This window comes from Silurus aristotelis (genome assembly GCF_946808225.1).
Source record: "Silurus aristotelis genome assembly, chromosome: 29".
In the NCBI taxonomy this organism is placed as follows: domain Eukaryota; kingdom Metazoa; phylum Chordata; class Actinopteri; order Siluriformes; family Siluridae; genus Silurus; species Silurus aristotelis.
Window position 1 is genome coordinate 8,479,306 of NC_139602.1, and position 15,815 is coordinate 8,495,120.

The 15,815-nt window shown below is 38.0% G+C and overlaps 1 protein-coding gene across 4 annotated transcripts in view; it reads right to left on the bottom strand.

Annotated features, from left to right (window-relative positions):
* Positions 1–15,815, bottom strand: part of arhgef10la (Rho guanine nucleotide exchange factor (GEF) 10-like a) — a 183,645-nt gene that overhangs the window by 13,578 nt on the left and 154,252 nt on the right. For all 4 annotated transcript variants that reach the window (XR_014532458.1, XM_083535258.1, XM_083535257.1 and 1 more), the window contains 3 exons: positions 15,219–15,376; positions 11,957–12,099; positions 1,794–1,965 (listed from right to left, as the gene is read on the bottom strand). Coding sequence is in view for 3 of the 4 variants with exons in the window: in XM_083535258.1 (XP_083391384.1) it covers positions 1,794–1,965; positions 11,957–12,099; positions 15,219–15,376 (473 nt within the window). In the remaining variant the exon portion in view is untranslated. The remainder of the gene's footprint in view (positions 1–1,793; positions 1,966–11,956; positions 12,100–15,218; positions 15,377–15,815) is intronic.

A 15,815-nucleotide genomic window follows, 5' to 3' on the forward strand; every position in this document is an offset into this window, starting at 1 on the left:
CGCCTTTTGTTGTCAGAGATAAGATGATCCAGCCGACATGAATAGTATATAATATATTTTTTATGCCATTTTTACACACCCAGTTCAATTGCATTCGGTTTTATTCAGTTTAGCCACGTGGAAAGCAGCTTTACAGACATAAATTGATTCATAATACACAATTTATATTCAGAAATTTGTTCCTATACCATATTATTATTATTCCTATAGACCCTTTACTCTAATGTAGCTGTACATATAGTTTTAATTGCCTACTCAAATAGAAACATAGATACATCCTAATAACTGTTAAGACCCAGGCGAGTAAAGTGTATTCCTCTACAGCCACTGCAGTGCCTAATCTGTTTACGAGTCGGATCTGGTTTCGTCCGGTAACTCTGTGTGATATTTAATAGTGCTTTGCGATTGTTGCTTGTCAGACTGTACGAACATGGTCCCCATGTCTCACTGTAGGATCTCAGTTGTCATAACGTCAGACTGTCTGACAAAAACTGACAAACACAAGAAAAAGACTCGTCCAAAGTTTTACGTCATCAATCTGTGACACGTTCAGACCCGCGTTCTTTTTCTTTGATAATAGAAATGTCATACAAACACTTCTTTTCCCTCCATAACTCAATAAGTTTTTCTTCTTGCTGTACTGTGCACCTTTGACATTCTTCCTGAGGTTTGAAGTTTTTGCCCTAATTGCGTCATCTGGTTTGGTTTGACGCTCATCGTAGGAGAAGTCACACTGCAGGAAAGAGTCTTCGAACCGTTGAATTTCAACGGAGGAAAAAATGATCGAAACGCCTATTAATCGGTTGCTGGTGAACATGTAAAACTAACAGATTTTAACCAACGATTATAAGAAAATTTTTGTATTTTTTTCTAAATTTGTTTTAGATGACCAAATCATGACCTTACAAACAAACTACTAACTAAGAAAATTTAATAGCTAGGGTTAGTCAATCTTTCTGCCTCCACCTAAGCTCCACCCACAAAAAAATTAATAATGTTAAATAACCCAAAAATCATCTATAAGTTTGTCCCTTATGAGCAAGCCAGATGTGACAGCGGAAAGGACGATATGAGGAAGAACCCTGGAAAGGAACCAGAAACAATCGGGAACCCGAACTCATCAGGGTCCCCAGTATTCTATTGTATTATTCTATTATAGTGTCTCAGTAGGTCTAAGTTGTAAGGTTTGCATTAAAATATTCATTCTAGTTATTAAATTATGTCTGTATTAACACCTTAATGAATTTAAGGCTTGGATTGAGGAAATTGTGCTTTTCAGTTTTCCATAAAAAAAAAAAAAAATCACTTCAGACCCCAGCTGTTATTTGGAAAACTTTCAACTTCGGGATGGTAGCAGGCGCTCTGCTTAGTGTTGGACTATCGCATCATGGTACACCAAGGAGTTATATCTAGTCCATCTATAAAACCCTGTTCGTTCCGTGGTGTATAAAATAACTCCTTTGTTGTGATGCATTACGAACACATTTTTAATTGAAGATCATTTATAATGCAGGCAAAGCTGTAAGGTCATAATAAATGAGCTCTGGAATAGATGATTATACAGTCTCCAGTTGTCTCTTACAATTTTAAGAGTGTAATAAAATAAACAGAGCCCCCCCTCCTCCCAAAAAAAGAAAAAAAGCTGAACAGCAGTAGATGCAGTAGCCTCTAAAACTCAGTACGACTTTGTTTTTGCCTTCCTTTCCAATTTTCACAGCAGGGAAATTCCAAATGCTTGTGGTTTTCTTTTTTGTTTTAGAACTTGCATAATTATAATCGTGTACTCGACTCACTTGAACTGTGGAATGAAGAGCGTGTGGAGATGTTGATCTCTTGCAGGTGTTCCAGGGTCTCGGTGTGGAACAAGCGAATGCAGGAACCCTCAGAAAACGCCATCCATACCCCTCCCCCGGCTCGTACCATGTGAGCGACGCTCACCTTGGGATCCTGGTGAACCTCAAACCTCTGGAAAAGAGAAGTGGTTAGCATTGAGTATTAATCAATAGGAAATAGTTTACTGTTATAGTAGAGGTGTCATCAATCATTTTACGGAAATTATGAGGGGGGAAAAAACACACTTAAAAACTGATTGACAGATACATTCATCAAAAAAAAGTATGCAATGCTCATGTCAGTTCTTGCAGTGTTTTCATGTGAAAATTAAACCAAACATTTTGTTAAGGGGGGTGTAATTTGGACTTCGATCGGACAAAGTGTGTCATTTTTGTTTCTCCACATGACTGTCACAAACCAGGTGATATGAATCTACAGTCTGGGCTTGGAACAAAATTAGACTTGCTCTTTTACACACTTCTATGATATGACAGCTGATTTAGTGTTAAGACATTTGAGTCATATATGCAGATGCAAGTTTGTACAGTTTAATAAAAAAAAAAAAAGAAAAGAAAAAAACCCTCTAGGTTCATGCCAAAAATCCAAAAACGGGCAGTTGATCGGAAAACAAAATAGGTCCCAAAAGTATAGCAAGTGCCGATCGAAAGAAACAAGACAAACATACAGTATACATTTAAGGTATTTGGCAAACACCTTATTTAGAGGGACTCATGATTATCTAAGTTTATTCAATTGAGGACTTAAAAGTTAAGGCCATTGCCCCAGCAGTGGCCCTTAAACTCTTTAAACTCATGATCTTCTAATCAGAAGTCCATCTTAACCGCTGAGTGTATACTTTATATGGAGAGTGTGGTTTAGGGTTGTGGTTTTGGGTTCCATCCAAATGGTGGCCATATTTAAAAGCTGTGGTGTCTGCTGGGAAATAGAGTTGAGTTTTGAATTGACAGGTGCAATGTTGAAAAAAATCTTCTTAGGGTTAAAACACAAAAACTGAGGGGGATGTTTGGCTCACAATGCTAATATTTCTGAAAAACAAAAATTTACATTCACCTATATTGAGATTTATCAAACATTGACAAGACTGTTATTATTTTTGTTGTTATTATTAGTGCATAAAATTAACCCCTTCTATGGTATGTGTCTGACAAAAATATACTGTACTATAAAAACAATTCTCAGGAAAAATACTTCAGCAGCATAAATACAACATTAATATAACCAACCTTAATTCAGCAGTTAGCTGAGTTACTACACAAACACTATACACTAATGGTTTATAAGTAGGCCAGCGAAGCCTTGAGACCGCTCAGAAAACTGACATAACTGGGACATAGTACTCAGAGAGCTCATTGAAGCATAGGAACACACTGTAATCTCTCTCTCTTCCTCACTCGTTTCTCCCTCCCTCATTCTTTCTCCTTTTCTCCCCCACCTACTGTACTCATTTGTTACCTGGAAAAAAGGAAAAGACAAAAAAAACATAACAACGGTCCGTAATGGCACTGGTTCCTTAAAAAAAAAAAGAAAGAAAGAAAAAAAACCTTTTCCCTACAAACACACACACACACATATATATATATATATATATATATATATATATATATATATATATATATATATATATATATATATATATATATGCCCCCCTCCCCTACGATTGTTTACTCTCTCTTGCTGAACCCAAGAGCAAGGATTTGTTCATACACACGAAGTACGACAATCCTCCTCTGACAGCAGGAGCTCAGACACCCGAGCCTGCATTTGGCAGCATTAAGTCTGTCGAGTGAACAACACAGACATAAATGAGGTGCTGTGTGGAGTGACCGAGGGCTTGTTTTCATGAACCGCATTCCCAGTATAAGTGGCACTACAACGCATTATTGCCTGAAGCCCCGCGAGGCTGGACTGAGATGTGCCACGGGTCATTTTCGCCCTTTATTGGAGACTCGCAGCAAAGCTACCCCACAAGACTCCTAATGATCTCGAAGGCCATGCTGGTTCCAATTTAAACACATTTAACTTCTGTTCTCCTCCACAGTGCACTGTTTACTGCTAAATAACAGCTGAAAGTTTCCACGAGGTAGAAAGTTGCTCAGATTATTTATGGGTTTAGATACAGATGTGCTCACGGGAATTTAAATGAAGCTACCAATAGAACAATCAAGTACCTATATTGTTTTTATGTTTGTGTGAAAGCCTTACACTCAGCTGGTTATGCAGGGAATTAGATACTATATATTATTCAGGAAACTACATCTAAAATAAAATACACACTTTAGACAAAAGTTTGATGATTGTGACTACTTTTTTCACCGTATGCGTTTTTTTCCCAAACTTTCACCACAAATTTGGAGGCACACAATTCTATAGGATGTCTATGGATATCGTGGCATCATGTCCCCCCTCGCCCCCTCCACCATTTGAACTAGAAGACTCAAACATGTTCCAGCATTATTAGCTTTATGAAGATATGCTTAGCATGAAGTGGAGGGGAAGATCTTCTGCTATAGAGCTCTGACCAGAAATTTTCTGTACTTAAGTAGATTTTCCTGGTATCAGTATTTTACTTAACTGTTTTTCCGACCACTTTTTACTTTCGCTCATTTCATTTTTTTGACACAAATATCTCTACTTTCTACTTCTTACATTTTTAAACTAGACTCGTCACTTTCGTTTTTTTTATCTATTTGGTTAAAGTCAGTATTTTTTCTTCTCATTTCTTTTTCAGCCCATCACTCTATTTCTTGTCATTGCACGGCTTTTTCGGTCTACCACTCGTGAATCATTTCCTGGTTCTCACACACCACAGATGTAGGCTAGTTTACGAAGCTCACAATGAGTAAAGGAAGTATGGGGTTGACGTGGATGAGACAGAGGGAGTCAGTGATGTAAACATGACTGAGAACAGAAACATTCCTGATCACATGATCATCATCATCTTTTCTCTGCTTGTGTTCTATATGGTGGCTGTTCAGCCTGGATACATTCATTAGGAAACTTATACAAGGTATTACGTGAAATTCTTTCATAATAATATATTAATATGATGTGGTCCAGGTACCAGTGTGACACAAACAGTAGTTGTAGTAGCAGCTACATTTTACTTCAGTACATGTCAGAGCCCAAACGTCTTTACTTTAACTTGAGTGTAAAAGTGTAGTCTGTACTTTAAATTTTACCCGAGTCTTCTATCAGACTTCTACAGGATGTAGGATGTGTGTACTTTTGCCATTTCTGGCTCTGACTTCTACTCTATTGAACACCTTTGGAATTGAATGAACTGCTTAATGCACCCTTAAGCCTCCTCACCTCACCTCCATCAGTACCTGATTTAACCAATGCATTTGTGTCTGAATGAACACAACACAAAAAACACAAGCACACTCCAAAATCTAGTAAAACATCTTGCCAAAAGAATGGAAATCATTACAACAGCCAATGGGGACTAAATGTGAATTGGGATGTTTAAAATGCACAGATCATGTTCTTATGGTCAGGAGTTCACCATCTTTTGTTAATATAATCAATCCAGTTTCATTCATTGTTATTTGTGTCTCAAAGCAGCTTCACACAGATAAAGCGTTTTACATTTTTTGTGTGTAACTGGTAGATTTCACCATCATGAATCCTAAAGTAAAACTATGATCATTTTTTTTGAGTTCATTTTGTAATTACATGTGTACATGTGTGTAATAAGACCAGTGGTATTGCATTACATGCAGTACGACTGCGATTATTTACTGTGACTGGGGGAAGAAAAAGTAATAGAATGGTTTTCCAGTAAAGCAGTTAAAACCATGTGCCTGACAAAAAATTATGAAAAAAAAAAAATAATAATAAAATAAAACATTTTTTAGTACGATTATACTGCTATAACTCCAACACTATGTGGTACAGCAGCTCCACGCGGTTGAAAAAGAAATGCCCTGCAAAGGGTGATGAAACTGCCCAATGGTACCAACTTACCTCCCATTGAGCATCTTCCCCATTGGAGAGTGAGGTGGTCAGCACATGATCTCACTTTCGGATCAACCCTACTTGCCAGATTTGGCTTCCACTGATCCAGCTCGGCTTGACACCATTATAGAGATCCAGCTCGAATAGCAGAAGGTAACGCTTCGAATGAAAGACTTCCAGGAAGTGGAAGGAAACTTGGGATCGCTGAATTGCTGTGCAAGGGGTGTTTTGAAGGTAATAGTGTGTAAACAACGATTAATAAATTGCTTTCTTGTTTACAGAACTAGTCTCAGAACTTTCTGATACCACTTCATATGTTTAGATGCACACAACATCATCTGAAACTTCTCCCATCCCATTGTTTTCATCACACCTGTTTAACCTTCTTCATTCTAAGAGGAGATACAATGCCATTTGCACCAAAACTAGCAGGTTCAGGGCCAGTTCTTTCTACAACAACCATCACCTTATTGATCTCTACACTGCATTGCTAAACCGTTGATGCCTTAATGTCTAGGATTTACTGTTTTTACTACCTATAAGAATCCTGTAGTTCAGTATCTGTATACTATTGTAATTATATAGATATATATTATATACATCTGTTTCTGCCTATCAAATATACAAGGCAGATCAATAGACTGCATACTCTCATCAACGCCTTGGGTGGTTCCATAAAATTCTGGAGTAAAGACAGGAGCTTAGAGGATGGATTTGGACTGTAGTTGATGTAAACAGTCTGCTACATTGACTCAGGACTACAGTTTGCTACTGATCACCATCACTGCATCCCGCAACATCGTATATCTGCAATAAATGGACATTCGGTGCAACCCAGATGAGGATGGGTTCCATCTTGAGTCTGGTTCCTCTCAAGGTTTCTTCCTTATGCCATCTCAGGGTTTTTTCTTTGCCACAGTCGCCACCGGCTCGCTCCTCAGGGACAAACTTACTTATAAAGAACATATTCATTTTTTATCACCACATTATCTGTGTAAAGCTGCTTTGAGACAATATTCATTGTCAAAAGCGCAATACAAATAAAAATGAATTGAATTGAATACTGGCTACAGAGATAAACACATTAATAAATGAAGAATTTAAATGGATACATATAACTTTTTCTTTTATGTAATTTAAAAGTTAAATATTGGCAAAAAATGTATTCTAAAGTCAATTGAAATGTGTAAAAAAAAGTTTGCAATTGTCAAAAAGGAAAATGTATTGTGTAGGTCTGGAACACAACAAATGGCATGCTCATGCAACTGTTCCACACAATCCATGCTGAATACTCAAATATCGCTTCTTGTTATCGAGAAAACCGAACACGAAAGGCATAAAAGTAGTGGAAAATTAAAAAACAAATCTATTCTGAATCTGTATCTGTTCTGGCTTCTGAAAAAAAGTCTATAAAAAAGGAAGAGCCTTTTAAGACCCTCTTGTATAATGAGAAAGAGGAGACATTTTACAAGTACTGCCCTAATGAGGTACAAGAGAACTGCAGCGCTCCTTATCGAGCCTCTGCATGCAGGCCCTTGAGGTCCATCACTGAAAAGCTCCCACTGTGAGTTCTCCAGTGCAAGGGTGATGGAGATTAGTTGGTAAGGGCAATTTAGTAAGAGGAAACAACACCATTCTCTCCTCCATATACCATCAGATGGGGATTAGCACCTGTTCATGTGTGCCCTTGCCAAAGGCACCTACTTTTGTTTGAGTGGGGGGAGATGAGTAAGACTGCTTTTGATGGGTTTTCACTTTTAATTGAATTGCCTGGGCTGTGGGTGCATTTCTCATTCTGTCGCTCATCGTGCATTGGTGAGGAGAATTCGGCTTGGATTCTTTTCTAGGTTCCCAAATGAAGACAAGTAAAAGCTGTCGCACAACAGCCCTTAAAAAGATATATACTGCTGGATTCTATCCTGTTTTCTGTTTACTTTCACAGCAGGGTGGTTGATTCAAATACAGAAGTCTTTCATTGAATGTCAAGAGGTACCAGTTGTCATTATACGCATCATCTTCTCATCAGAAGGGGGTAAATACTTATGACATTAATCCCTCGACTCTTTCAACATGTTACGGATTTTGAGTGTGCTTGTGGACATTTATGTTCATCAGCCAAAAGAGTGTTAAAGTCAGGTAGTAATGGAGGTGAGGTGAGGATGCCTGGGGTGCAGTCAGCGTTCACATTCATCCCAAAGGTGTTCAGTAGGGTTGAGGTCAGAGCTCCAAACCATGTAAACCATAGCCTCATGGAGCTCGCTTTGTGGAAAGAGACATTGTCATGCTGGAACAGGTTTGTGTTTTAAGTTCAAACGAATGCAAGATTTTATAATACCACATCCAAAGACTCTACACAATCGTGTGCCTCGACCTTTGTGGTAACAGTTTAGAGAACCACGTATGGTAAGAAATGGGCTTGACTTGAAAGGTCAGGTGTCCCAATACATTTGATCATATAGTGTCCATATACTATAAAACATTAATCGAGTAAACTTTCTTTTGACTTCTCCCATCAGGGGTCGCCACAGCGGATCATCCGCATGTTTGATTTGGCACATTTTTAAGCTGGATGCCTTTCCTAAAGCAACCCTCCCCATTTATCCGGGCTTGGGACCGGCACTGAAAGTGGCTGGGGTTCGGTTCCCTGACCGGGGATCGAACCCGGGCCGCAGCATTGAGAGCGCCGCATCCTAACCTATTCTCCCTATTAGTTTTACTAGATCTTAGTGCTGCGTTCGACACTATAGATCATGATCTTCTCCTCGATCGCTTACAGAATTACATCGGTATTCAGGGACAGGCATTAAGCTGGTTTAAATCCTACCTGTCCAATCGTTACCATTTCGTAGATTTAAATGGAGAGCTATCCAGGATAATGCTAGCAAATTATGGCGTGCCACAAGGGTCAGTTCTAGGACCCCTGCTTTTCACAATATACATTCTTCCGTTAGGAAATATTATTAGAAGGCATGGAATTAGCTTCCATTGTTATGCTGATGATACCCAGCTATATATTTCATCCAAACCAGGCGATACAGCTCAATTAGCTCGCATAACTGAGTGTGTTGAAGAAATAAGAGATTGGATGACCCATAACTTTCTGCTATTAAATTCTGATAAAACGGAGATTTTGCTCATCGGCCCAAAAAATAGTACACAGAAGCTCCAGCATCTCAGCCTGCATTTAGACGGTTGTTCTGTAACTACTAGTTCAACGGTAAAAGACCTGGGAGTTATTTTAGACAGCAACTTATCTTTTAAAAATCACATCAATCAAGTTACAAAAACAGCCTTCTTTCACCTTAGAAATATTTCTAAGCTAAGAAATATGTTATCTATATCTGATGCAGAGAAGCTCGTCCATGCGTTTATGACCTCTAGAATAGACTACTGTAATGCATTACTAGGTGGATGTCCTGCATCATTAATAAACAAGCTTCAGTTAGTTCAGAATGCCGCAGCAAGAGTTCTTAACAGGTCAAGAAAATACGATCATATAACCCCAATCTTATCGTCCCTACATTGGCTTCCTATTAAAGTTTCGAATAGACTACAAACTACTGCTACTCACTTATAAAGCACTAAATGGTTTGACTCCCATGTATCTATCCAGTCTTTTAACACGCTACAATCCGTCACGCTCCCTGAGATCTCAAAACTCTGGGCTTCTAGTAGTTCCTAGAATAGCAAAGTCCACTAAAGGTGGTAGAGCATTTTCACATTTAGCTCCTAAACTCTGGAATAGTCTTCCTGACAGTGTTCGGGGTTCAGACACACTCTCCCTGTTTAAGTGTAGATTAAAAACATATCTTTTTAGCAAAGCCTACACATAACACACATCACACACATCACATCACAACCTTGTGCTCCAGAATATATGATCACATGCAATTTATCAACTTGTGCTGTTAATATCATGAACAGCAGCTATGCTAATTCCTCTCCACTGCTTCTCTTTCTCTCCCCATCCCGAGGCATCCTGAGGTTTGGCCAGCTCCAGTCACGTCCCACCTCGTGAAGATTATGGACCTATGGATGATCATGGAGAAGTAGATGCCGAGTGTTTAAAGGCCCTGGCATGGAGAAGCTGATGCTGGATCTATGATGATCACAAATTGTTCTGTATTGTTGAAAGATTTATGATCAAACTCTTGATGTCACCCATATGAGGATGGGTTCCCCTTTGAGTCTGGTTCCTCTCAAGGTTTCTTCCTCATATCATCTAAGGGAGTTTTTCCTTGCCACTGTCGCCACGGCTTGCTCATCAGGGACAAACGCACACCATTCACCTTCACTGTTGTTTTCTGTAAAGCTGCTTTGAGACAATGTCTGTTGTGAAAAGCGCTATGCAGATAAACTTGACTTGACTTGACTTGACTTGACTTGACTTGACTAACCACTAGACCACCAGGGAACCCTCATAAAACATTAATCGAGTAATTGAATAAAAAGTAGTTTATTTTATTAAAGAACAATACTAAAAAATACAAGAGAAATTAAAACAGACCTCTTAAAATTAATAAGTAATTTGTTTCCTTTTTACATTTTTTTTTACATTTTTTATTGCTAAAATTGCATATAAGATTATCTGGAAAAATTAATCCCATTAAATGCATTTAATTGCCACCTTACATTAAAATGCAAATATATAAATACTTTTCAAGTTAGGTTTTAGGTAGAACCATTATTACCCGAAGAACATATCACAAACATCTACAGTAAATATGCTCCTCTGGGGTCCTCTGGGCTCTTTTTAACCCCAAAATGCCTCTTCAAAATCCTAAAAACATCTTGTTAATGGATCATAAATGCTGCTACATCTACAAATATTCTTTAAACCAAGTGGGATTTGCAGAGGTTGTAGCACACTCAAAAAAAATAATGGGATTTCTCAGGGATACAGAAAATCTGTAATCTAAAAAACACTTTGTGATATGGTTCTACACACAACCTTTACCAAGACATTTCCAATAACCACATAGAACCCTTAACAGATCGACAATGTACAGTCATTTTGTCTGTTTCACTGGTCTAAATTAAAGAAACTCTTAAATCTTCCAGATACAGTTTCTAACCACCCAAAGACGTTTTACAGAAAATTGAGTGTGAGAATGAATTTTAATTTGTTTTGGTATGGGAAAGCAATTAAAAAGGACCATGTCTTTTGCACAGTTATACTGGGCCTTGTGGGGGATACCCTTTTTCTCACCTGAAAACCAACGCAAAAAACGTGTCTTGTTCACAGACATTTTCCATTCCTGATGCCAGATCACTGAATTTGGGCATTAAAAACGCATTAACTGAAGTTTTCGAACCTGGATACTATTAGTAACCTAGACATATGCAGGTACCCTTCTAGTAGATGCCATTGTAGCATGTTTCCAAGAGAAAAGTAAGTATCATATCAAACATACCATAGTCATCTTCCTTTGCAGAAACTGTGGACTGCAATGAAGTCGTTGTAGCCCTTCTTCATGGAGATTATATTCATTCAGCAAGCATATTGAAGTCAGAAGGCAGACAGCCTCATAGAGGCACATACATTGTGGCACTGAAAAGCCGGATTGACCTCTATCCGTGGACAAAATGGTATTATTTGGCTGGTGCACCCAGTGAAGAGGTATACATTTTTTTTAAAACACGAAAGAGAAAAATTTTAAAGAAAAATACAAAGATAGGCGCAGCTCTCCAGGGTTTTTAAGGTCAACAGTATGCACAGTTGAGATGGTACTCAAGGCGCCATGATAAAAATAGTGATGATCAACCAGCTGATTCAAGAAAGAAAAACCTTTTGAGTTCACGATTGAGCCCTAAAAAAAACTCAGGTTTCCAAGCACCACCTCAGGGTATGTCTGCCTCTGAATTTAAGTTGCCCTTTGGGAAAGATTAGAAGAAGGTCCAGTCTATTTCATCAGCCAGTATGGTTTATAAGTGACAGCCAACAAACTCCCAAATGAGAGAGTGTGACCACAACAGCAATGGATGGCTGGGCTATAGCCTTATCGATCTACACACAATCTAATTTGTCCGTCACTGGGTGCCAAGCACTTCTGAGTTATGACCCGCACTATTCCATATGCTATTTTTAGAAGAGAAAGTAGAACAGCTTGATAAATAGGAATTTTTTTAAAAGCAAAAACCTTACCCGAGTAGACAGGCCGGAGACATCAATGACTGAGACCGAGTTGCCACAGCTGGCCCATATGGAGTCTTCTAAAGCCAGCAATCTCTGAACAGGCTCACGGCCAACTAAGACTTTTCGAGACGTATTTGGGTTCCACATCTCACCTACAAATCCATGAATATAAATAATAAATGATTAGATAGGAAATTCTAGAAACAAATATTAAAAGGTGTGTAGGATAAAGCAGTTAAAACCATTCAATTAGCAAATTCACTTCCCATCAAATAGCATAGTCACAGAAAAAAAGTATTGCATGCTAATTTGCTCAAGGCAAGTCACTTAAGCTAAATTGGTTCCATTAGCACTCAAGAGTATATCCCTGTGTTTGTGAGCCAAATAAGCAAAAGTGCCATTTTATTTCGAGCTGCAATCCGAATCCAAGAGGATCGCACCTGATGATGAAACCCGTATGTGGTCTGCACCTCATGACCTCACTCGATGTTTCACATTCTTGCTAGTCAGGTTAACGATGCGAGCATTTTGTCATGTAAAGTTTCCCCTCCAGCTACCTCCTTTTTTCTTAATTATTCTCCAAACGAAGCAGATCTCTTTCTTCAAGTTCTAATTACAGGCCGTGATTAGATGGAGTGCGTTGCATGAGCTCCCGCTGCACCTCCACGGCCTGCTAATGAAGCAAAATTAAATAAGGAAGTGTGGCGAGTCATTTAATTAACATTTTGAATTATTTATTTCTGCCTTTGAAACAGGAATATCCCAACAATGCCTTTCGAATGTTTAGGTTAATTATCTGGCATATTATGAATGGCAGGTTTCCTTGGTTTCAAATGCACACAATGAAAACACAGTGACCCAGTGGAGAATGAGGAACATTCATTGATGTGATATTCAACAAGAGAAGTTTTGAGTTCAGGTTTCAATTATATAGTATAGTATGATGCATTACAAAGTGTTCATTACCAATGTAAACACTGTAGGACTGAAACGATTCCTAGTGTAGTTCGAATACAAAAAAAACATTTTTTTATTCCATTTAACTACACACAGAGCACCGTGTCTCCCCACGGACCATTATTACTGACGCACCACCCGGTAAACTCTTTAGACCTCTGGACTGGTAACACACAAGACACTGCAGAATGAAAAATGGAGGAACAGAGAGAAAACAGCGAGGGGCGAGGAAAAGATTAAGGCCAAAGAAAACGACAGAAAGTTTCTAATGTTTAGGATAACTTCAAACAAAAATATAAATTACAGCGTTTCGTACATTGTCATCGCTTTGCTTTTACTTACAACAAATAAGTACGGCACAGCTAAAGGTAGAAATAATCGTTTTCTTTCAGGGTGAAACTGAATTCAATACTTCACTAATACAGAAATGGAAGCCCTTTTCATTTTGTCTCGTTTCGACTCATCTCTGCTTGAGTACTAAATACATGACAAATCGCAACACATGCTCAAACATGCTTTTAGACAAAAAGGGACTCCGAGAACATTTGACACTGATGAACGAACAAATAGAATATGGAAACAATCAGACTCATTTTGTAGTATTAATTTGATTTGATTACACTTTTAGTCCTTTTCATTGGCAGACATAATAATATAATCATTATCACACTTAATTACCCCCCTTCCATTTAGTGCCTCGTCTCATTAGTGAAAAAGAAAAAACACAATACGAGACACTGCCTACAGTAGCGCAAAGTGCTATAAACAAAAATACATAGAGAAAATTTAGTAGAACATATAATGGTATAACCATTAAGGAAAATACCTCATGAACCGTATGTTTGTTCAACATTAAGCTATTATTATCGAATATCAATGAAGCAAGCTGCACTAAAATATTATAAACACCTGTAGCCGCAATTATCCCTCTAATTAGACTAATTAGGATAAAAACAAACAATAAACACACCCCAAATGTGAAAATACTGTGAAGTACCATTAGATCCATTATTTAAAGAAAAATAAATTGTAAATGAGAAAGGAAAGACATTGGCAGAATTGTCGCTTTGAAAAAGTTGGAGAGATCGACGAGATAAGTTGATCACATGGCCTGGAAATCTGGAATATAGACTAAAGAGTGTGAAATCCTATATCACAATTACTATAAGACAAAAGCATGCTAGAATTTCAGAGAACATGGTAAATAAGGTCCTCTGAAGTTCTCTACAGAATCTGAGCTTTGATGTGTATATATATGAGCCCTATGTGTATGCTAAGAACAGTATACCTTCAGTGTAGCATGGTGGTGGTAGCATCATGTTAGGAATCACGTGAATTGTTCTTTTTTTTATTCTTGTAGAGTCATTGGCTATTGTTGAACAACCTTTATATACACTATAAGGATACAAGTTTCTGGACACCAGACAATACGATTCATATGTGTTTTTTAAGCATCCTGTCCCACATTTTGTCCATATTTTTGAAAGATGTTCCACTAGATTTATGCGATTTGTGCCCATTCAGCCATAGTGGCATTATTAAGTCAGGTACTGATGTAGGGGAAGTGAGGAGACCTGGGGTGGAGTCAGTGTTCCAATTCATCCTAAAGTTGCTCAATAGTTGAGGTCAAAGCTCTATAATTGGCCACTCAAAGTCTTTCATTTGACACCATGTAACTATATGATAATGGAGTTGGCTTTGTGCATAGGGGCATTGTCATGCTGGAACAGGTTTGGGGCAACATTTTTATGGAAATTTAGTGCTACCACATTCTATAGAATTGTGTGGCTCCAATTTGTGGTAATATTTTGTGGAAGAACCAAATATGGCTGGAAAAACGAGGTGTCCCAGTACTTGAGATTGAGGTAAACAGAATGATGCAGTATAAACAGACAGTAGATGACAGACGATACAGATAATGGCAATAATGTATTCGCAGAGTATAGTATGTATAATATAATATGTATAGGTTCCTATATAGATTATATAAATAAGATCTATAGATTGTAACACTTCAGGTCCAATACAAAAGAGAAAAACATGTCAACGGAGGGTGTATACTTACCCAAGCTACAATAACTTTATTTAACTTCATATTTATAGTGTTTTTTTTTTTTTTTATATATATATATTTCTCTTTGAAAATGTGTGCTTCATGTACCACTTGGAAAATAAGTCTCAGTTTCCGACAGGTTCAAAAAACAAAAAAGAAAAAAAAAACAGAGACACTGAAGTGAATGCTGCATACACATGGGCAGCCTTTGAAAAATTCAGATCAGATAGAATTCTGCTTCGGGTCTTATGTAACACGTACCTCCAGGCGCTCTCTTATAGACGAGGAGTGTGCCGTCCCACAGGCCTGCAAACAGGAAGTTTGAGGCATGTTTGAGACACAGGACTGGAGTTCCTGTAGTATTCCGAATGTCTTGAAGACACTGAGCTGATGTGTCCATACTTCCATAGACCAGAATACTGTGAGGAAAAAAAAGATGAAAAATCTTTTAATTAGCATTATTTATCCAAGCATATTATACACACACACACACACACACACACACACACACACACACACACACACACACACACACACACACACACATATATATATATATATATATATATATATATATATATATATATATATATATACACACACATCATAATTTCTGGACTATAAAGCGCACCAATATATAAGCCGCACCCACTGAATTTTACAAATATTTTCATTTTGAACATAAATAAGCCGCACCTGTCTATAAGCCGGTGTCTACACTGAAACTTATGAGGCTTTAATGAAAGAGGCTTTAATGAAAGACAGTGTCTGTTACGCGGTGTAACGGGTGAAATATGTTGTGGCTTCTTTAAGAGCAGAGCGGCATTTTGGGAATAGCCTGCCGCCGCATTTTTCCGC